The sequence below is a fragment of the Argiope bruennichi genome, chromosome 1 (assembly GCF_947563725.1).
Source record: "Argiope bruennichi chromosome 1, qqArgBrue1.1, whole genome shotgun sequence".
NCBI lineage: Eukaryota > Metazoa > Arthropoda > Arachnida > Araneae > Araneidae > Argiope > Argiope bruennichi.
Window position 1 is genome coordinate 77,147,976 of NC_079151.1, and position 23,952 is coordinate 77,171,927.

General features: G+C 30.4%; 1 protein-coding gene across 1 annotated transcript; it reads left to right on the plus strand.

Moving 5' to 3' along the window:
- The first annotated feature begins 490 nt into the window (after positions 1-490).
- Positions 491-22,911, plus strand: LOC129971391 (methanethiol oxidase-like). The gene is made up of 11 exons (XM_056085117.1): positions 491-642; positions 3,600-3,769; positions 3,853-4,035; positions 4,897-5,017; positions 6,533-6,715; positions 8,105-8,283; positions 8,467-8,545; positions 10,716-10,837; positions 12,461-12,526; positions 21,798-21,943; positions 22,666-22,911. The coding sequence occupies exons 1-11, from the start codon at positions 639-641 to the stop codon at positions 22,820-22,822; spliced, it is 1,410 nt and encodes a 469-aa protein (XP_055941092.1). The 5' UTR covers positions 491-638; the 3' UTR covers positions 22,823-22,911.
- The last annotated feature ends 1,041 nt before the right edge of the window (positions 22,912-23,952 follow it).

The window sequence follows — 23,952 nt, forward strand, 5'->3', positions numbered from 1 at the left end:
CAATAAAAATAAAATAAAATAAAATAATAAAGGCCATGCAACTTGAAAATCTAAAAAAAATATACGATATTTTGCATGATAGATAGCCTCTAAAAATTAATGCTACTGCGCAGAAAAAATAAAAATATATTTAACAGATGCATAATGTTTGTAAATATTGATGTATAAAATTTCAAAGATTGTAATTGATTAGAATGCTTTCTATCTGTACCGAAATTTGAAGAAAACTTGTTTCTAAAAATGGCAAAAACTCTTTCTATCATAGGAGCCCTGTTAGATTCATTGTTAAAGGGTAATTTATAAACTTTTAACTATTCAAACATATACTAATTATATATTTCTATAATCAGAAAAATGTTTCTATTTATTAGACTAAAATTGAAAAATCAATATTTTGAAGCACACGTTTCTAATTCCCTTAAAAAAAATACACAGGGAAAAAAAATAGCCATGGTACAAATACGTCCAGGGAAACGCGAGTGTTAGACCAATTTCATCATTTTGACAGGAAAAAGATTCTGCAATTGCTCGCAATTACCACGTGACCTTATCTAAGGCGATAAGTCAGTGATTCATTTCGTTTCATCGCAGAAGGCGTTCGTCGTTTGATCAGGTTTGAGGCATCTACCAGATCCATTATGGGTAAGAATTTATATTTCGCTCCACACATTATATTTTTTAAGAAACAGTTTGATTTAGGAACTTCTGTAATTTTGAGAAGGATAAACGAGAAAAGATTTGGATCTCAAATCTACAAGTAATTCCATTTATTAGTTTCCGCATATGGGTGGCAGGGGAAAAAAAATAAAGAAAGAAAGAGAGGAGTAGTGGCAGAGGAGAAAATACGTGATGCTACTAGACAGAGGAGTGACTGCCGTTTATTATTTATATTTTTATGGTATCTATAAATGAAACAAGATTAGATATTGTGGACAGGTATTTTCATTGTCATCTGTTTCATGCTTTTATCAGCAAGTGTAATCGTTACTATTTTGCTGTTAAGAGTACCAACAAACATAAGTTGTGCACTTTTTAGAGAGTTTAACCAATGTTACTCGAGGAAAGAATTTCACTGCATCTTTTTAAAACCGGTTCCTGAGAAATTCGGAATGTTTTGAGTTTTCATTAGTGAGGACCTGCTAGAGAATTAATAACATTAGAGTAACGCCGACCGATTTCAGTTTTTTTTTTTTTTGCTTTATAATTAATTTGGAAAGCTTGTTTTCCCTATTTTCCCAGTAAAGTTCGATATTTTTTACGAGTTTATCTATTTTGAAAGTGATGTGGTGTTATTGAAAATTTAAAATTGTGTTGCATTTTAAAATTTAAAAATATAGGTCAAAATTACAAATACTTTTAATCATTTGAACTTGAAAGGTTCCTCTCAGGTGCATAAGTTTAAAATTGCTTGATTTCAATTTTTTTTTTTTTTTTTTTACTTAGAAGCAACCTGTTAGCTTAAAGTTTTATATGCATTTAGTTTATTTTTAAAATTAACTCTTAATTATATAGCAATGATAATCTGCATCCACAAAAATATATTCAGTCTCATTACAATATACACGTGTATAAAACTAGTTATTAAAACAATGAAAAATGTTGTTGTAATATGTACTGAAATACATTTTGAAAAATTTATTTAAATCAGAAAAAAAAATTAATATTGAAAATGTATAAAGAAAATTATAGAAAATAATATTGGTATTTAAAAAAAAAGTTTTGAGTGGTATAGATTTTTTTTCTCATAATATATTTTAAAGTTACTGACTGAGGAATGATTTAAATATTTTATTTAGTTTTTAATTCAGAACTTCAAAAATCTTTCCCTTAAGAATCCCATTACTTAATAAGTAACTACGGCCAAATTAGATAGTTCTAAGTCGATCGATCTCCTTTGTTCAGAATTTTACCTGGTTTTTAATCAGGCATTACATATATTCGTGTTTCTTAACGCAATGAGCAAGCCCTTTAAATTAACAGAAAAATTGTTTCTAATTGCTTATTTTTATAATTTATATTTCTTCTACCAAAATGCACTTATTTTACTAATTTTTTTTTTGGGGGGGGGGAACAGAAGTTTAATTATTGAATTTATCCTCGCTCAAAGTAGCACACCGTCTAGCAGAAACCTTACACACATTTATCGGTGTGACCGTCATCATGATTCAAAAAGAGTTTGATCATTGAATATATAATATTTTGAATTTTAAAATGGATAAAAAAGATCTTTCAGATTATAATCTCCTAAGTTATCTTCAGTAAATATCAAAGTTAAAAAAAATGAAAAAAAAAAACATCTATATATCGGCAGGCAATTTGTAACTTTAATGGAATGCTGTTAGAATATTAACATTTTAGCGCTTTCTTAAAAATGATTAAAGAAAAAATTGTACCGTAATTAATAATTTAATTTGTTTTTTTATTATTGCATAATATTTTTTTTTAGCTTAGTAGTTTCCAGTTGCTCCCCCCCTCCAAAAAAATCAACATATAAAATTACATTTAATTTCCCGAAGCGACAAAATAAGGCTTCGTATTCAGTAAATATTTACTCATGCACTTAATTTTCTGAATGCGAAGGATTGATATTTGTTCTGCATCTATTTTCCTCTTTTAAATTTCACTCTTAAGTATTAAAAATTATAAGAGTTAAAAAAATGAAGATTAAACTTAAGATCATATTCTACCAGTGAGCAATAAGTATGCACTGCAGGAAAAATAAAACGATTTTATCTTCATTAAATCGTCTGCTCATTCATTATTGAAATTTACTGGAGGCTTTTAATTTAGATTTGTTGGTAATACCGGTTTTCAAATTAGTAATATTTTGAACTGCTTATTTCATTCATGTGTATTTAATGTCATATGCTGTTTAAGTAAAATATAGTCGAACTTAATCAAATCAAATTTGAAGATGCCTGGTTAAAATTTCGATTGATAAAAATGTCAGTATTCAGAAATATAAGTAGCATTTTTATTTATCATTTTGCTACTAAAAACAACTATGCATAGGTTATTTTTGTGGATTAAAATAATTAAATTATCATAAATTTACTTTAAAAACTTGCAAATAACGATTTTTTAAAATTGTTAATACTATGTCTATCAAAATTTCAAATTCTTTTTACCACCTTTATTCTATAAACCAGCTTTTCTACTCTTTTATTAAATAGAATTTCTCTTTCATACATTAATGATTCATAAAGGGCCATCCTCACTGCTTCTAAAACTAAGCTGAAAATAAAAATTTAGCTCAATTAGGAAATCTCTTGTAATTGGAATCGGTGAAACTGCTCCCCCCCCACCAATTTAATTTATAATGTTTTTTTATGACCATAACGAATAGTCGCTTTTTAGCTGAAATAGACATGCATAATCTTTATGCTAAAATATTTATTGAATATAAGGAAATTCATTCGATAAATAGTGACTGTTTTTAGTTAAAAATTTAAAAATTCTAAAAAGTTCAATTTTTAAAATTTTTTGATGTTTGGAGCTACACTGTATGTTTTTATGCGAATCAGATGTCATGAGATTTAAATTATATTAATATTTAATGAATATATTGATTTAAAGAAAGCGTATTTGCACTATTTCAGCGACCGAAAGCAATCCTATTAAGTACAAAAGTCCATTAGAAGCCTTCAATTCTGGTCACAAAGAAAAACTAGCATATGTAACTTGTGTATCTGCTAAATGGAAAACATCCGAGAAGCCAGATTTTGTCGCAACAATCGATTTAGATCCTGAATCTCCTACTTATTCAAAAGTGAGTATCCATTTTCTAAAATAATAAAAATATTTCTAAAAAATTTTAATAAATCATAAAATAATTCAACATCTTAAACACAGATTATTCACAAACTTGAGGCAATTCATATTGGAGATGAGTTTCACCATACTGGATGGAATGCCTGTAGTAGTTGTAGGGATTGCTCAGTTCGTCGGAGTAATCTGATTGTTCCAGGTATCAATTCTGATCGAATATATATCTTAGATGTTGCAACGAATCCACGTGCTCCGTCACTTTACAAAGTAAGTAATTGTTAACATTGGTCTTAATACTTAATTACTTTCTCGTATATAAAGCCCAGAAAGAGATAGTGTAAACGTCGATCAAAAAATTCAAATTCGGGATTTTGATGATTCTCTCCGTTTCACATTTCTCTAATTCCGAATTCTAGAATTATGCTCGCTTTGTCTGTCTGTCTGTGAATATGATTACTCAAAAACTCTTTAAGCTAGATGAATGAAATCTGGTATGTAGTCTTTACACCAAATTTGTAGATTTCTATTAAATTTCAAACAGCATCCATTCACAGAATATCTATCTTCTGATAAAAAAAAAAGGCGAACATGCTTATTACAAAATATAAAGAGTTGATTAGTGTTTCTTGGCTTTTTTTTTTCACTTGCGTACCCCTGTATCTAACATCACTGCTCAAAGTACCCCCCACCCCCAATTCCTTACACAAAACTGCTAATGTCTACATATATTTATTACTGTACATCATTGCATCTTTTCCGCTCAATTCCTAAGACTATTTCACATAACCATGGGAGTGCGCTTACCACAGGTTAAGAAATGTTGATCTAGATAAATGAACTTTAGTACACAGATTCGCATCTAAATTATACATTCACATTAAATTTCATGCTTCGTTATGTTTGCCGTCTTTATTTGCAAATAGAAAATCATGAATAAGTTTTACAAAAGCCATTAATAGCTGAACTTACTTTTCACCTGAATCTATCTTACCTTAAATGGAATCTAAAGAGAATCCTTAGAAGGTAAAAACATTAGTAATTGCATTCGTGCTTGCTGAGACTTGGCTAGATGTACTCGAACTGTTTATTTTATTCAATAATGATCGTCGAATTTTCTGTCGTTTTTAGGTGATCGAAACTCAGGAACTTCACGAAAGAGGAAAAGCAAGTGCTCCACACACGGTACATTGCTTGCCAAATGGGGATATACTGATAAGTTGTCTTGGTGATGAAAAAGAAGAATCCAAAGGTAATTTTAGTGTGTTTGATGAAATTCCTTCCGATTCTGAATTTATTCGCCAGTAATGCTTTAATTTAAAAAATCAACTCTACATTTTTTTGAAATTTAATAATTAATTAATTAATTAAAACGAAAATTACAAAAAAAATTTCTTTGTAATCTAATTATATGAAATTTTTCTTCATTTTTGTCCTCCTTTTCTTTTATTGTTCTTTAAGTATAGTAGGTATAACTATTCATTATTAAAAAAAAAGTAAAAGTTACTTAACTTGTTAAATTGTTGTCACTCGATTAACATGCAACAAGATGATAAAAAAAAATCCTTTCGTCCTTTTGAAAAGAATAATCAATTAAAATTATGCAATCATATTTGAATCCTTAATGGCAGAAAGAAATGAAGTCCAAGCCACTAATCTTCTTATAAAAAGCAAATAACTATGCCTTTTAATCTTAAATATTCGTTAAATAATGAAGCAAGATCGCACTTCTAAAAAAATAAATTAACTTTTGTTCTAACGGATAGTAAATAATTTTTTTCCATTCATATCTCTTGTAAAATTTGTATCTTATGGCTCACTCTCCTTATGAAGTAAATAATTCACTTATATTCCTGAATTGAATAAACTCCAATTTGAATTGCTTCAGATTGATGAGGTAATCCGAATCATCATTAATTGATGAATTGCCTCGTCAATCTTTAAATGGTGAGGTAATCCGAAGATAAAAACAGTTAAATTCGAAATATGTGTAGTCGCAATAAATAGAAAAGATAAAATTAAATTTTTCTTCCCCTTTATACAGTTGATGGAATTATTTTCATTAATTAAAGCCTGTCTGAGTTCAAACGGCAACGCTTGATCCAATATAATGAGTTTTCAAAGTCATACTAACAACTTTTAAGAGTAGAAAAATGATTGGGATGGGCGCATTTTTCTTTAAACATAGCGCAAAAAGTATCAGAAACAATCCATTCGTTGAAGTAAAATTTTGAATTTCCTTGGGAAGGAGAAGTGCTATTAGATAATTAATCTGCGAAATATGGGTTAACATTTTTCATTTCTTTTTCCTTCTCGAAGAAATAGATCGTCCCCCTTAAAAATGCTCAATAAGTCATAAAAAGGCATGCAAAAAATGTCTTTTTAATGCCATTAAAAAAAACAGTTATTTATTGAACATTTTAGAAACTGATTTAAAAATTTGATCTGGTGTGTGTAGAGAATATAACTTAAAAATTTTCTGAGGAAAGAAATTTTTTTCCCTCTAAATTCTATGAAGGATTTGCCCCAATCATAAATTCAATTTATTGGAATTTGGTTTGGTTTGAAGCCCAATAAAAATATCTTTATTTTGAACATCTTTTGACTGGCGAGACACATGAATGACTTTACTCAAGCTTCCATATCAAGTTAAATATCTTTAAAACTTAAAATATTTTAGTGCAATTGCAGTGTTTTTTTTAAATGCTAAAACAAATTTAATTTTAAAAAATCTATTAATTTAATTAAATTTTTTTTTCTTTTCCAGGGACTTTTATACTGTTGGAACAAGGCACTTTCCGAGTGAAAGGTACATGGCAAGAAGAAAGTGAAAGCATTGAGTATAACTACGATTACTGGTATCAGCCTCGTCATAATATTATGGTCAGTACAGAATGGGCAGGTCCAAAAGTTTTCAGAAAAGGTTTCTTCTTAAAAGATGTGGAGAATGGTAAAACATTTATTTTTTATTAAAACTTTATGACTTTTGATATTAAACTAATAGCTTCTGGTGACCACTTAGTTATCGCTTAGAATATTACTTGTGCTTGACTTCAATTAAATCTTTTGTGCATAGCCTGGTATTTATAACTATAAGCAAAAATTTTGTAAATTTCAGATTGAGATAAAAATTTCGTTAATGCTATTTTAATTACCTTATATCCGTTCTGTTCTATTGCGTGTATGAACGTTTTTAATGGAGAGAAAATACCTGCCAAAATCGCATGAAAATAGTAACACTCTATATTATCTTGCATCCAATTGCATTTGCCATACAAATGCTGAAATTTCACTTCTTTTTCCTTATGTGCTGTAAGTGACCAGCAATTTACTTATACTATATTATACATCAAACAGCATGCTAGCTATACTGAAACATGCTGATAAAATAATAAAGAACAATATATGCAATTATTCAGCATATCGGAAATATTTCCTAATATAAATATCTTTGTGGGCTTTGAAAATTGCACAAATTTTTTTAATTCAATAAGGACAAAAAAGAATTCATTATGACATTGCTAAACATTATGAAAACTTAAACAGAAACTTCATTACTCGGATTTAATAACGGAAGAAAAACACGCAATTGAATGAAATTAGAGAAATGTTTGAAATTTCACTGCAGCAGTGAAAAATAATATAAAAATATGTATTAAATATAGAATGTGTAAAATATTATAATAAATTGGTGTCATTAAGAAGACAGTTCTTTTAAGTTTTAAAATGGTATAAATTTTTGGTAATGGTATATATTTTATAATTGTATATATTTTCGGAAATAATCTTGGAGAAACATTAATATTTTACTTAATTTCTGATTAAATAAAATTTTAAATAATTACCAGAAAATCTTTCCCAGGTGTACAATTAGAGTCAAATTCGGTAATTCTATGTCAAATGACCTGACATGTGGAGATCTAAAAGATATATACATATTCTCCTTTATTATTAGTATAGATATAGCAAAAACTCATCGTTATAATTCAAAGCAAAGAGCTCACTGTTCTTTAGTTTAACTCGAAATTTGGAAGCGAATAGGATACCAAGGAAATCACTAATAACTGAGTGTGAGATGACATAAAAAATTAACGAATAGTAAGTTTCTAAATTAAATTTGTGTTACACTCAATTCTTTCGCGTTTCTTATCACTTTAAAATATACAGCTACGCTAATGTAATTTCCGCATCCTGAATATGTATGTTTATAATTTACATTTAGGTATCTAGTAGTGGTAGAATGCAAAAAAAAAAAAAAAAAAAAAAAAAAAAAAGATATAGTGTTATTTTTTAAATATAAAAGAAACTAATGCCTATTTTATATTGACTGAATTTCTAGGTTTGTACGGTCGTAGTATTAATTTTTGGGACTGGAATGAAAAGAAACGCATTCAAAGAATCGATCTAGGGAGTGATGGCTTGATTCCACTTGAAGTGAGATTTCACCATAACCCTGATTCAGATATAGGATATGTGGGGTGTGCATTATCTTCAACCATTTTTCAATTTCGCAAACAAGTGAGGAAAAATTTAATAATCAAAAACTTACTTAATGTTTAATATGTACGAAGTTATCATTTGATGCATTAGTTTTCTAGAAAAAGTACATAATTTTTAATTGCATACGTTCGTTTAAATGATTTCTATTTATTTACACGTAATAAAAGGGGGACAAGTTTCTACAAAAATGTATTCTTACAGGGAGATTCCTGGGTAGCGCATTTAGTTGCCCACACACCGCCAAAAAAAGTTCAAAACTGGATACTTCCTGAAATGCCAGGTAATGATTGATTTTTATTCTTGTTTCCATTTGAGTAAAAGTGCATTTCTCGCATATTCATTAACAGTCAAGCTTCGCTTAACGAATACTTACTATAACAAGTGACTCACATAATGAGCAAAACAAGATATTAAAATTATCGATGTTTCGTACAGCGATTGAAGGAAAGACAGCATGCAGAATCCTGTCTGTATATGGGCTATCGGGATGTGTTACAGGACTTCTTCCGCAAGATAGCGCTGGTGCCATGGTGAAGCTTCTTATAATGTGATTTTTTTTTTTCCCTCGTGTATGCAAAGAGATATGAGTGGAATGCAGCTAGCGTGGTGAACCAACCACCCACTACTTTGTCGCTGAATTAAATGTTATGTTAGAACAACAGGTATCGCATCTCATTACTACCTCATATTGTCGAAAACAGACTGCTTTTAATGTTTCTTTGTTGATAGTCTTTTTTTAATTAAAAGAGAATTTGTAAAATATACAGTTGGTTAAAGCTTTAAAAAATAAGAGATACTTTGGTAAATGTCATAATTTCACGTTGTGATATGAGGTGAAGTAATTCAATAACATACAATCACAAATATAAACATGGCTAAACACTGCATTCTGTGTAACAGCAAGCAGTTGTGAAGAAGATTTCATTAGCAGAAGAAGTTCTAACACGCTTAGTCTAGCATAAACTTTCTAATGAAATAAATTAGATGCTGAAAGCATGAAACACCGATTCATCGCATATTGAGAAATATCACCCCCGATAAGATAATGATTATGCGCACTACAAGCTTATTTAATGATAATGCTGTGCCTCATTTATGCTAAATTTTGAAACACAGGCAAAAACAAATGTTTTTAGGCATTCTTCTTATACAAAAAAAAAAGTATTATAAATAATAGATTACATTATTTGAAATTTATTTGAATTTTTTTTAAAGTAATGTTGTTTTTTATGGATTTCTTTATGGATATATATATATATATATGGATTCATTCTATGGGAACAAATTATTTCTCTTGAAGAGGGTTTCGTATTACGAATAAGAAGCGGGAACGAATTATGCTATTTAAGCGAGGTTCCACTTTATTTTTTTAAATATCATTTTCCTTCATTTGAAACAAATTTTTATTCTGTTCAAGAATTTTGAGTACACACTTTCCCTTTGAAAAACAGTCTTAAATTGTGAAAACAATGGCAGTTTTATCTTCCCCTAAATTTTTCATTTACTCTCCAATAAAGGTGTTGTTCCTCCCTTTCTTCTCATCAAATTTCGGACCTTGATCATTGGTGAGAACACCACAAATGCTCAGATTTTACTTACAGAATCATTCACATAATAATTTTTTAGTAAATAAAACCGAATAAAATTTTTAGAACCGAATTTAATAAATAAATTATTTTTTCTCGCGTTTATATGCATGCACAAGTACAGATTAACAAACGGTCAACCCTTTGAATGACTGAATTCAAAATTCGATACGGATCTTCACTTTAACTAAGTTTTAGTGTTTAGTTCACTCATACTAAGTTTTAGTCTTCTAGTTCTTTATGTTATTTAGTTATCATGTTCACTTGTGTTCGGGAAGACGGATAGACAATTTCCTCTTGATGGATTTTATTCAAAATTTGATAGAAATCTACAAAGTTGTTGTGAAGTCCCCATATCAATTTCCATCCATCTAGCCCAAAGAATTTTATGCGTTATCGTATTAACATATAGGCTCATACTAATTCCAAAAATGAGCTTTCCGAAAGCAGAGACATCCGAAATATGGAAATTTGTCGAAATCTCGAGTTCGAATTTTTTGACGTTTACAATAATTTCTCCTTGTATACTTCGTACACTAGAGCATGAAAAGAAATAAATTCAAACACTATTTTATCGAGAAAATTAAAAAAAAAACTATTCTTTTTTTATTATGTGCCTTTAAAACAAGTGATTTATTTAGTTATTGTCTTTTTTTTTACAATTAATAACGAATTTCTGTATAATAATACACTGTGCGTGTTTCATGCAACCCGAGTGTGTTTTGATGTGTTGGCGATTATACCCTTCTTAAAAATGTCAATTTAATCTTAAACAAAATTTTTAATTCGTATTGTTTTAAAATACCGATTTTTTTTGTACAAATTTCTGAATTTTTTAACATGTTTTGAAATTTTTTTTCTCAGGTTTGATCACAGATATTCTGATTTCTATGGATGATCATTTCTTATATGTTAGCAACTGGCTTCACGGAGATATACGGCAGTATGACATATCCGACTCAAATAATGTTAAGCAAGTGGGGCAGGTAATATTTGAATTTCATTATCTTCCCATTTGCGTTAATTAAGTAATTTATAGTAAAAATTGAGAATTGATTTATATTTTTAGTTAAATGAATAATAAAAAAAAGAATTGAACGGTCTATAATTTAATTAATAATATTTATAGGATGGCATACTATCTGTAAATTGACACATGCCTGAAGAAAAAATAGCTCTGAACTCTCTACAGGGCAGACCGTTGAACTTAGAGCAATCAAATTTGGCATATATCTGATTCTTGGGTAATAAATAATCCGTAAAAAAATAATTAAAAATTAATCGAAAGATTAATGATTTTCTTAAAAACTCCAGAGTTTATCATTGCATAAAAATCATCCCACAAAAAGTAAGTTTGTGGTGATATTAGCTTTATTATCATGCAGTGTTTTGTTTCCAATTTCAATAAATTTTGAAAAATATGTTTAAGTATATTTTATAAAGCTTTTAATTACTTTGCACGCTAATCACGCAAACTGCGCAGATAAAGGGAATCTTTCTCTCTTAACTTTCAACAGTGAAAGAAAATCACACGATTAAATATTTCATGACACAATAAAAGCGGTTTGAATTTCATTTTAACAATCTGATCCCATCTTTTAAAGAATGCGTAGATCAAATTTGGTATTTTAATTCAGACTGTCTGGTCTGTAAAACGCCAATTCATACACACATGCACTCTTATTAGTTAATAAAAATCTATAATGATTTCTCATAAAAATATTGTTTAGTCTTTAATTTTAGATAATAATGATCGCAAAAATCTGCAATACGGTATCCTTATATAATATATATTTTGTACTCATATTTTTAAAAAAATATGCTTCATTTCAGAAAAAGTTTTTGTGTTATTTAAAGTTTAATATCTTCTGCTTCAATTTAAAGTTAAAATTTTACGGGAACTGGCGGAAAATCGAAGAGATACATAGTACAATGAATGGTGTAAGGCTTCAATGATACTATGAGTTATGATTACCAAAATTTGAAGCTTAAAAGTACTTTCCGAAGAAGCTATTTAAACCAAGTTACATAAAATATTTGATTGAAAATTTGTGAGCATTAATCTTAGTGAACCAGCTGATCGCGAAAGGCAGCTAGTAAGAGATAAAAGGTATATTAAATTGCAGATATAATGCTGCGCATAAATTTTGAAATTAAATTACTAGCGATGTTTCTAAACAGTAGTAAAGATTATGAATTTAACAAAATAACGTTAATTAATATTTATCAGCAATCTGTTTGCCACTTAATGAAACGAAGTTAGAATATCCTTCGTGAATAAAGTTTTTTTTACCTTCAAGAAAAGTGTTTTAACTCAGATTGGTATATGATTAAAAATATTTTCATATAACAGCTTCCAGATGTTAGTTTTTTATTTGACGTTTTTAAAATAAAGGCATTAATTTGTATTGTTTTATAATTTTTTTAACTTGAAGGATTTGCTATTATTCCGCCTACATTATTATTGAGAACTAACGATAATGATTTAAATGTATTCACATAAGAAAGTTGGTGCTCCTCTTTTGTTTTTAAAATGAGTGCATATAAATAAAAAAGATATGATAATCTTTTTAGAAATTGTAGCAATGAAACGCCTTTTTATTTTGCAGATATTCCTTGGCGGCAGTATATGTAAAGGTGAAAAAGTAGTAGTTACAGAAGACAAGGAACTTGAGGTAGCTATTGATCTGAAATACAAGATGTTTATAAAAAATATCCAAATCATAAAAAGACAATTTTAAAAGAAAGAAATTTCAATGTTGATTAATTATTTTAAAAATAAAATTTCAACTTTATAATTACAAAATTTCCAACGTAATTGTCATGAAAAATTGAACGTTATCTATTTGGTATCTAAATTGCTGTTTCATTCTTGTCCGCATCCTCTGTGCTCCAATAAGGAGCTTAAACCAGTTGTGCCTGACAAGCTTTGGAAAAATAAGGAGAAAAAATAACATTCTTAACACTTTATACGCCATTTAAGTTTAAATTGATAACCCTTCTTTAAATTGACGAAAAAGATCTTTAAATTGATGAAATCAACAACATACATTAATAAGAAGAATGAATTCTGCAGTACGTTGAATATAATCTCAAGTAGCTCACATTCAGGAATGTAAGTAGCACACAAGCTAATATATCCCTTTGTAATTACACGGTATTTAAAGAAATCAATGTCCCTACATCATATGTCCTTAATTCAAGATATAATAATGCATACTGACCAAAATAATATTGTCCGATTGTATATTCATGTAGAGATAATCTATGCATGTAAAACGATAATGCACGTGGCACAGAAATCGCCCGTATTACTTATTATCGAATGACAACAATCAAATGCAAACAAATTACTATATGCACGTTTCATATAGTTTCATTGAACAATTTTACAGCGACATTGCATTCAAATCTTCGAGTAATTAATTAATGGAACTGCAAAATATTATTAGAAGTGTTCTGGAAATGATTCGCTGGTCAAAATAATATCTTACTAATGGTACAAAGTACATTTAGCAAGAGGAAAAAAGATAGCATAAAAGAAATATAAAAATATATATATATTTAAAAACAGAAGGTTTAAATGAGAGAAAAAAAAAAAAAAAAAAAACGTCGCCAAATAGACAATACCTATGATTTGCCTAGTAAAATTGATGTCCATATCTCCCAAAACAATCCTATTAGAATTTTGTTTTTGATTCAAGAAACGATCTTACGATGCAAGAAATTGCGTTTTTAATTATATCAATTTCATTTTTGTAGATTTAATTTGAAAGCTTTTTGAGATTTATGCTCACTTCAATTGCTTTATCTCAAATTATCCACCAATATATTTCCATAGAATTTTCCCCCACTTTATAATTTTTAGTTTATAATTTTCCCCTAATATTATTTTTAACTCAATTTGATATACTATATGAAATAACGTTTTTTTAAATGCTATGACAGAATTCAAGCTCATCCATCAAAATATGAAATCTCTTGTTTTTGCCAATTATTAATTCCATTGTAGAATTTTCACTTCCACTTTTATTTCGTAATATGTATTTTTTAATTTATAGCAAGTTGATTTAAATGAATTCATATTTTTCAGTCGTGTCAAATAACAAGGTGAAATGTTTTTTAAATGCATTCCATAAATTATTTAAGGGAATTCGGACGTACTCGGCAACGAAAATTTCTGAAATATTAGTCATAAATAAAGTGTATTTCCGCAGGTAAATTTTAAATCTGATAGAAAATTCAGAGTGGAGGCCGGTGGCGTGATGGTAGCGCTTCGCGCTGGCAACGCACAGGTCCGCAGGCTGGGCAAGGTTGACTCGGCCTTTCATTCTTTCGGTGGGTCGATAAACTGAGGACCAAGCATACTTGGGAATTAAACACTGGGGTTCCGCGTTAAGTTGACCACCTAACCGCGACATATATCTCGCACCCCAGGGCCCTCGGTCAAGAAAGCAGACATGGGCACTGTGGGCCTTGACCCACACAAGGCTGTCGTGCCCCTGAGTTTAGTTTAGAAAATTCAGAATATATAGAACGAATGATTTGTTTTAATTATAAAACAATAGAAAAATATTTGTTTCTTAAAGTATGTGTTTTTAATGAAAAATAGAATTCGGCCTTTTGTGATGAGATAGTTTTCGCGTACATAATCACAAATCGGTACGCTCAGAAAAATTAATTCTGAGTAAAATCACTCCAAAATTAGCAAAATATATGAGCATGGATATAATAATTGATGTGAACTTATTTTCATTTAAATGTGCGTATAATAAAAATATTAAAAATTAATGGTTGTCATGCAACTTCAAAATCTAAAAACTATACCATATTTTGCATGACAGTCTCTAAAAATTAATACTATTGGACAGAAAAAATAAATATATTTATTGTATGTGTAGTGCTTGTAAATATAGTTGTATAAAATTTCATGCGATTGTAATGAATAGAATGCCTTTTATACACACCGAAATTTGAAGAAAACGTATTTCGAAAAAAAGGGGGGAAAACTATATTTCAACCATAGGAACTTCTGTTAGATTCATTGTCAAAAGATTATAAACTTTCGACTATTCAACTTATACAAATTATGCAATTTTTCTAAATTGAATAATTAGTTTATTAGTATTCCTGTTCTGCAAATATTGATGCATTGTCAAAAGTATTTCTAAATGACAATCGGAAGTCTCTGGGATACTTTTAGCATAAATATCAGTAAAACTGAAAATAAAATAAAGTTTCGAGAACAGCGCTGAGATTTAATTGGAAGGAAGAAACATTATTTATTCGTATTTGAAAATTACTTGAAATTAGGAACGAGTAGGTACATTTAATTAGTTGAGCAGACCATGAGATTAGATAAAATCTTGTCAATTTTTATTAAAACTCCAGAAAAAGCATATCTGTCAGTTCTTTCTAAATCGCAATGAATTAATTCAGTCATAAGGCCGTCTTAATAATTGGTTAATTGGATTCTGGCCTATTGACGTCATTGATCCAACGACGCTTAAAAATGTATTGAATTAAATAAATTTTAATTTTGAATATTATTTATGTAGGACTCAGAAATCACTACTATTTTAGAACGCACATTTAATTACATTTAGGACGATTAGGACATTTAGGATATATATACATTAACATAAAAGAATTGAACATTCAGTAGATTTCGTCGAATACGTCGCGTCTCGTCTCGTCTAGTTTCGTCTTTACTTCGTCCAGATCCGTCTGATCTGACACGTCTTTACTCTCGTCCAGATCCGTCTGATCTGCTACGTCTTTTCTCTGGTCCAGATCCGTCTGATCTGCCACGTCTATTCTCTGGTCCAGATCCGTCTGATCTGCCACGTCTTTTCTCTCGTCCAGATCCGTCTGATCTGACACGTCTTTTCTCTCGTCCAGATCCGTCTGATCTGCTCTCCGTCTAACCAGCGTCAACTCCGTCTAACAACCAGCAGATGGCGCTCGCCAACAGGCGCTCGTCACTACATTCGGCGATCCTGACGTCTCTTTCGTCCTCGAAAGTTATAGTAGAAAAATCTGAAAGAATAAAAAAAAGAAAACAGTATCTGGATAAAACAATAAACATTTTTTTTTTTTTTTTTTAGTCTGAAGACCATGCTTTCATGAAATCGGCTGCTGTGGAAGTTGTATTTGGTCCGTCATGACATCCAATTTTTTCCACGTCATAGCGATCCTTAGGTTTAACCTTAACAATCCGATATGGTCCATGATACTTTGGTCTTAGTTTGAGTCCAGTTCCAAACTGCGTCCGTTGTATGGCCACTAATTCACCGAGTTTGTAGATGCGTGCCACTTTTCTTCGTTTGTTGAAACTTTTCCGATTCTCTTCTTGCATCTTCAAAATGTTTTCCCTTGCTTCTTCTCTCATATTATTTCGATCTTCCATCATTGCTTTTGTGTATTCTTCTTCCAATATTTCCTTTAAATGTAAATCAGTTGTATCTTTTAATTTTACACCAGTTAAAAGCTCAAACGGGGTAAACTTTGTACTCCTCGAAACAGTACTATTGATTATTTTTTGCACTGATGCAACATGTTTATACCATTTGGTAGGGTCTGTTATTGAGAGTTTTGATAGAATGGGTATTAAAATTTTATGCATTATTTCAATTTGCCCATTTCCGCGAGGAATTCCAGTGCTAATTTTGAAATGTTCAATATTTCCATCTTGACAGTATGTTTCAAATTCTTTTGAGGTAAAAGCTGAACCTCTGTCTGTTATTATTCTCGTCGGATTTCCAAAAGTAGATTGTTGAAGCTTAAGTTTAGTTATTGCATCCTGAGTAGATGTTGATTTAACCGGGTACAACCAGACAAATTTTGTAAAAGCGTCGACTATTGAAAAAATATGCTGATAGTTCTTATTTGTAGAAGGCATAGGGCCAATGAAATCTATGTGATATGTACTTAAAGGCAAATTTTCTTTTGGGATGGGGTTAAGGAAACCTTCACCTTTCCCACGTTTCTTATTACAAAGAATACACTCCACGCAATTGGCAATCACACTTTCTAATTTTGACCTCAACTTTGGTATGTAAAATTCTTGCTTTAAAATTTCTTCCGTCTTAGTCACAGCGTAATGTCCTTTATTGTGAATTTCTCGAATAATTTCTCTTTGTAATGCTTCTGGGACTATGAGCAATTCTCTACCATTATCGTATTTGTATAAAACTCCATTTCTCACAATGTGTTCACCGTCTTCTTGTTTATCTATCAAAGCTTTCAATTTCTTAAGGAATTCGTCCTGATTTTGAGCATTGGCTATTTTAGTGGTCACTTCACTATATGAACGAGTAACAACAAGTACTGCGTTTCGACTAAGAGAATCTACGTGTGCCATTTGTTTTCCTGATCTGTGAACAATTTGGTAATCAAATTCCTCTAATTGTAAAGCCCATCTTGCAACTTTTGGTGTAAGATCTCTTTTACTCATAGTTTGTTGAAAAGCGGAACAATCAGTCACAATTTTAAACTTAGAACCCAGTAAATAATGTCTAAATTTTTTTAACGCTTCGATCACAGCCAAAACTTCTAATTCATAGCTACTATATTTTTCTTGTTGTGGAGATGTTTTTCGACTAAAATAATGAATAGGATAAAACTTATTGTCGGTTCCCTGTTGCAGCAGCACTGCTCCGAACCCCTGACTGCTAGCATCTGTATGAAGTTCTAAAACTGATCCCTGTTGATAGAGATGCAAAATTGGCTCCTGAGTTAAAATATCTTTGAGTTTTTGAAAAGCTTCCTTTTGTTCAGATTCAAACTTAAATGCAACGTCTTTTCTTAGTAGATCACTAAGCGGTTTTGCGATTTTTGAATAGTGGGGTATGAATTTCCGAAAATAACTAGTAAGGCCTAAAAAGCTTTGTACTTGTTTAACAGTTTGTGGTTGTGGAAATTTTTTTACAGCTACCGTTTTAGATACAGAGGGCTGTATAGTTCCGTTTTGGATTCTATAGCCTAAAAATTCTAGTTGTGGTTTTAAAAACTGACACTTCTTAAAATTAAACTCCAAACCGTACTCTGATGCAACCTTCAGAACACGTTGTAATTTTTCTAGCCCTTCTTCCTCGGTTTTGGATGGTATAATAATGTCGTCCATATAAATCAGTACAGTTCCATCTAGCATCAAATTCCTAAATATCACATTAATGTAACGCTGAAATACACTCGGACTATTGGAAAGTCCAAATGGTACTTTAAGAAATTCCCACTGCCCATGATGTGTTACAAAAGACGTAAATTTTGTGCTATCTTTCTCTACGTCTACATGAAAAAATCCGTTTTTCAAGTCCAAAGTAGTAAATATTTTTGATTGCTCAAGTTTGTCGAGCAAATCTTCTATGAGGGGTAAAGGGTACCGATCTTTAATCATCTTTTTATTTAGCTTACGATAATCAATGCATAACCTATAACTATCATCCTTCTTCTTGCACAAAACCACGGGTGAAGAAAAATTTGAACTACTGGGTTTTATTATCCCTTCCTGTAACCATTTATCAATCTGAGTTTCAACGAATTTTTGTTCTTTAAAAGGCAGCCTTCGAGGGTTATGACTAATCGGAATATCATCGCTCAATATTATTTTCATTTGCAAATCCGTACTTTTTGTTTTGTTTGGCGAATACTTATTTAAAAGACGATTTATTTCCTGTCTCAACGGTTTTTTTACATGACTCATGTCGATTTCATCATAGTTTATCGAATCCGTTAAATGAATGAAGTATGGGAGAGGATGTGTATTTATTTTATTGCCAGTCTCAGCAAAAATAGGTGCCTGACTGTCTCTTTTCAGCTCCGAGGAACGTAGTGATACGACCTTGACCTCGTTTCTCACCAGCCGGGTGTAATTTATTTGGGCTCTTTTTTCATGAATGATAATTTGATTTTCTTGGAATGAAAAGCTTAGGTTATTGAATACGTCCATGCCAATGATTATTTCGTTCGGCATTATTTCTAACACATACACATTAGTTGATATTACATATTCATCAATTAATATATCACAATAAAAAAAACCTAGAGGAGTAATGCTATCTCCACTTATACCAGCTAATTTCACATTATCAGTCGTTAAATTAGGTTTACCAATTTTCAAATAAAAATCATAATTAATCATAGTAATATCACTTCCAGTATCAATTAATGCATCACAATTTACACCAATTATTTCAACATTTTTACTAAGCTTATTTACAGTTTTTGGAGAGTTACGAGTATATACTTTATTAGAGAGAGACACTTTAAAATCTCTTTGCGGGCAGTTACTGGCTTTGTGGCCAAAGTTACCACATTGGAAACATTTCAATCCTTTGTTTTTAAACTTGCAATTAGTTGATTTATGGCCAGTCTCATTACAATTAAAACATTTATTATTACTCTTGTTATAGTAATTATCATCAGCATAATTCTTTTGAGCACGAACGAACGGCAATGGTGAATTTTTAGCTTCTTTCGCGATATCCAATTTACTTCTGTTTTCGGAAACACGCCAATTTCTGTTTGTTTCCTTTTTAAGGTGACTTCGTGCAGCTTCATATTCGTCCAGTTTATTAACCAAATCTTCTACTTTCCTTATTTTGGGTAAATCGTCGAGGAAATGATCGCGTACGTCATTTGGTATTTTACTCTTTAACTGGTCAACGACCATTAGCTGCTTTAAATCTTCAAAATCGGTTATTTCTAAACAATTTATCCATTCCTCAAAAAAGTTATTCAGTTCAAAACCGAAATCCCGCCATGATGAAGAAGAATCTCGTTTGTGAGTAAAGAACTTCTGCCTGAGTTGTTCGGAAGTTAATTTAAATCTTTTAAGCAAGAGTTTTTTTTATGTAATCATAGTCATTAGCTGATGGATCAGGTTCGCGAGCAATTAAATTGACTATATCCAATGGTAATAACCCGAGTAAATAAGAAATCCAGTTTTCTTTTGCAATGTTAGCCCTACTTATTTGTTTCTCAAATAACGAAAGGTAAACACTTATGTCTCCGCTATTATCATAATTCTTTAGCAATTTTAATATATCAGTCTTAGGCATATCTGCAGTTAAAGTATTTTCTCTACTTTTTAACTCAAGTTCTAACTTTTTCAAAGTATATTCACGCTCATTCTTTTCGGCTTCTGCCTTAGCCTTTTCGGCTTTGGCCTTTTCAGCATCTAACCTTTCGCGCTCCTGAGTGATAGTTAAAAGTAAATCTTTTACGAACTTTTCGTCATAGTCTTTCGACTTTGTTATCATTGTAACTAACTGTCGCACTTTGGTATCCTGTGGTGCCGTTAGTTCTAATTCGTCTACTAAAGTTAGTAAGTCGCTCTTTCGTGCTCGTGTAAGAAATGCCATACTTGAGAATAAATCAAAATTGTACTCACAATTTCTTCAACGTCGATCCACACTGCGTCAGTCCACAAGTAGTTGATATCCAAAAGGTTTATTGTAGCACGTCAAATTTCACTCCTGTTTGGCTCTTCTTTCGTCTATGTGCCGGCCTTCATTAATATCTCGGCCGAACCCCCATATTTTGTAGGACTCAGAAATCACTACTATTTTAGAACGCACATTTAATTACATTTAGGACGATTAGGACATTTAGGATATATATACATTAACATAAAAGAATTGAACATTCAGTAGATTTCGTCGAATACGTCGCGTCTCGTCTCGTCTAGTTTCGTCTTTACTTCGTCCAGATCCGTCTGATCTGACACGTCTTTACTCTCGTCCAGATCCGTCTGATCTGCTACGTCTTTTCTCTCGTCCAGATCCGTCTGATCTGCCACGTCTATTCTCTGGTCCAGATCCGTCTGATCTGACACGTCTTTTCTCTCGTCCAGATCCGTCTGATCTGCTCTCCATCTAACCAGCGTCAACTCCGTCTAACAACCAGCAGATGGCGCTCGCCAACAGGCGCTCGTCACTACATTTATTTGAATTTTATATAGTTATAACAAAAAATTGTTAAACGCTTGGTTTGGTAATTTTACACAAACATGTATTGTTCCTTAAATTTAATTCAGGTAATAAATAAATATTTCTTATATTTATTATGTGATCGGTAAAATTAATCATATGTTGTTGTTTTTCGGGGGGGAGAGGGGGGAAGTTAGCTTGCAAAATTTTACTTTAAAAAAATGTCGATTCGAGAAATTGTAAGACAATAATTTATGAACAAGTTTCTTTTATTTAATTTTTAATTATTTTTTTTGGTAAGTGTTTTAGTTGGATCGCTATGTGCGTGATTTTGTAGTTAAGATTATAATGGATGGTCAAATTATTCTCACCCAAGGAACTCAAATTTGTCAAGATGGTTTGGTGCATGCAGCTACTGGTGGTTCGCGGATAAGCTTTTTTTAAACACATATTGTGTAAAGGTCATTGTATTATTAAGAAACTAATTCAGACGTTTGAAAAATGCAGATTTGTACATTTAATCCAAATTACTAAGCAGTAAGATAGGATAGCAATTCTGTAGGTAAGATCATATCAATATTTTGTTAGGAAATAAAAAATAAAAAAAAAAAAAAAACATTTTTCTGGTATTAAGGAAAACGATTTTTGAAGATGCTTAAATTAAAAATAATTTAAAAACTAAATTATTTTTTTTAAAAATTTAAAAATTAAAAAAAATTATTTTTAGTTAAATACATAATGACTAATTTTTTTAGTTTTAGATAACCAAGGTATTCGATTTCTAATGCTTTGATGAACTGAAAGTCTTTGAGATTGTAATTTCTGTTATAAGTTTGAGATTAATTGAGTTAGAGTTTCTTCTCAGCGCCGTAATTAGCATTTTAAGCTCTAAAGCTTTACATCTGCGTTTATCCAAACGATTTTTTTAATTTTGAACTCCACTGACGTAAAAAAAGAAAAAGCACTCCTATTCAAGTCAGAATGAGATTTTAGTGTGATATTTCGTGTATTTTAGGAGCAACCAGAGAGACCCTTGATAAAAGGAGTTCCAGTACGTGGTGGACCTCAAATGCTGCAACTCAGTCTTGATGGGAAGCGATTATATGTTACAAATTCCTTATTTAGCGCTTGGGATGCACAGTTTTATCCAGAAAATATCGAGTAAATATTGATTAGCATTGTATTATCAAAACTTGTATTCTTATTTTTTTTCCTTCTCTTTTTACTTTTTTTTTTTTTTTTTCGTTATTTCTAAGCTTTCCTATTACTTTAATAGTAATTTTGCAAGATTCGTTATTTGCAAACACTTTGAAGTTGAATACATCTTATTTATTGAATTTTGACATTATTTCTTTTGACATAAACTACTTCTTCATATAAATAAATAATGGCTTTCAGAAATAAATCATAAGCAAGAGTAAATCATTATTCTTCGAGAATATATAAACGAAATTTTTTATAGTTTCTGAAGTTTTGATACGTTTAGGAAGGTATATATTTTATAGTTCCATGTGCCATTTTTAGACTAGTGACAGCAGGTGAATTAAAAAGACATGTAGATGCGTCTACATGTCTGTGTAATTACAGATCGACATAAAGGCAACCCCTTGACTGATATGCCTCAAAATTTCATAAGTATCTATATTTCAAATGTTAATTTGTGTACCAAATTTGACCCATCGAGCTTTCTTAGCTTTGTAGTTATAGTGCTAATTTATATTCGGATAGTCGGGCAGAAACTTTCTTTCAAAGGATATATTCAACCTTTGATAAAAGGAAGAGTGTCAAAATTTTAATTATTTTCCATTAAACAGAACAGTGATTGAATTTTATAGCCTCTGTTTCCATTCATTTAAAATTTGATTTTTTTTTCATTTATTTAGGAAGGGATCCATGATGCTTCTGGTTCATGTGAATACAGAACATGGTGGTCTGACTTTGGATCCTAACTTCCTTGTGGATTTTGGTCAGGAAGGAAATATTTTAGCCCACGAAATGAGATTTCCAACAGGAGACTGCACTTCAGATATCTGGGAATAAAACAAAATACTCAGCAAAATTCCAAAGATTTTTTTTATGAAATTGATAATGAAACTCAGAAATAAAACTGCCATGATTTTTTTTTTCAAGTAGAATTAATATTATATGTTATGGCCATATTTACGAGCTTTTTATAGTTTATAAATATTTTTGTATCTGAAAATGCTAAAAAAATCCCACAATTTAAATAGAATGGTAGAGGTTTTTGTATTCTTATATTAAATATATATTCCTATATCCTTAAATTCTTTTCCAAGTAAAAAATCAATTTTAAAATGTTCAATTAAGAAGGCATTAAAACAAGAAAGATATTTGTGTGATTAAAAAAAGAAAGGCGCATATGACGTAAACTTCTTGCCATGTTTTTTAATCCCAAAGAATGGATTATATATTTCTTCAGGTGTCTTTTTATTAATTTTAAAATGATCTACATGATTCGGATTTGCTCCGTTTGACGAATTTTCTAGATCGGTACATTCGAAAACAAGGATTGAAAAAGTTCGACAATAGAACTGCAAAAAGAGATACCTAAATTTCTTTTACTCTAACAGCTTTTATCAATCAATTACCGTCAGAATTAATGGTGCAAAAATGCCCTACTAAATACTTTATGTAAATTTGTCTTAGTTTTTCTCCTCAGCAAAATACTTTTGAATTTTTCTGAGAAACTTGCTGCGAAAGTTTGATACCCTTCTATCCATTGTGCTATACATTTCCCTAACTTTCTTTTGTCTCATCTAAAATTTGAAATGGAAGTGATTAAGCTTCAAATAAAATTAATAGCTTTTTGAAATTCAATGTATTTACTAAAATAATAAGATAAAAAAAAAATAGAATCATTTAGCAATAGTGACGTAATTGAGATAGAATGAGCAGAATAAGTGTTTCGAAAGCCATTACTTGGAAGTATAAAACAGAGGAATTAGTTGCATATAAGAGATAAGTACGTTTCATTAACCTCTTATTATACAGATTCTTGGAAATTAAAAAAAAAAAAAAAGAAAAGAAAGAAAGAAAGAACTTGAATCAAACATTGACGATTGCAGAGCCTCTTTTACAATTTGCGAATCAATTAAAGCCAGTTTTCTCAAAATTACAAATTTCTTAATATTTGTTGACGAGATATGATG

Coding starts and splice junctions, on each gene's coding strand:
- LOC129971391 (XM_056085117.1), top strand. Junction 4,036..4,896: donor GTGCTCCGTCACTTTACAAA/GTAAGTAATTGT, acceptor TGTCGTTTTTAG/GTGATCGAAACTCAGGAACT. Junction 10,838..12,460: donor ATGTTAAGCAAGTGGGGCAG/GTAATATTTGAA, acceptor TTTATTTTGCAG/ATATTCCTTGGCGGCAGTAT.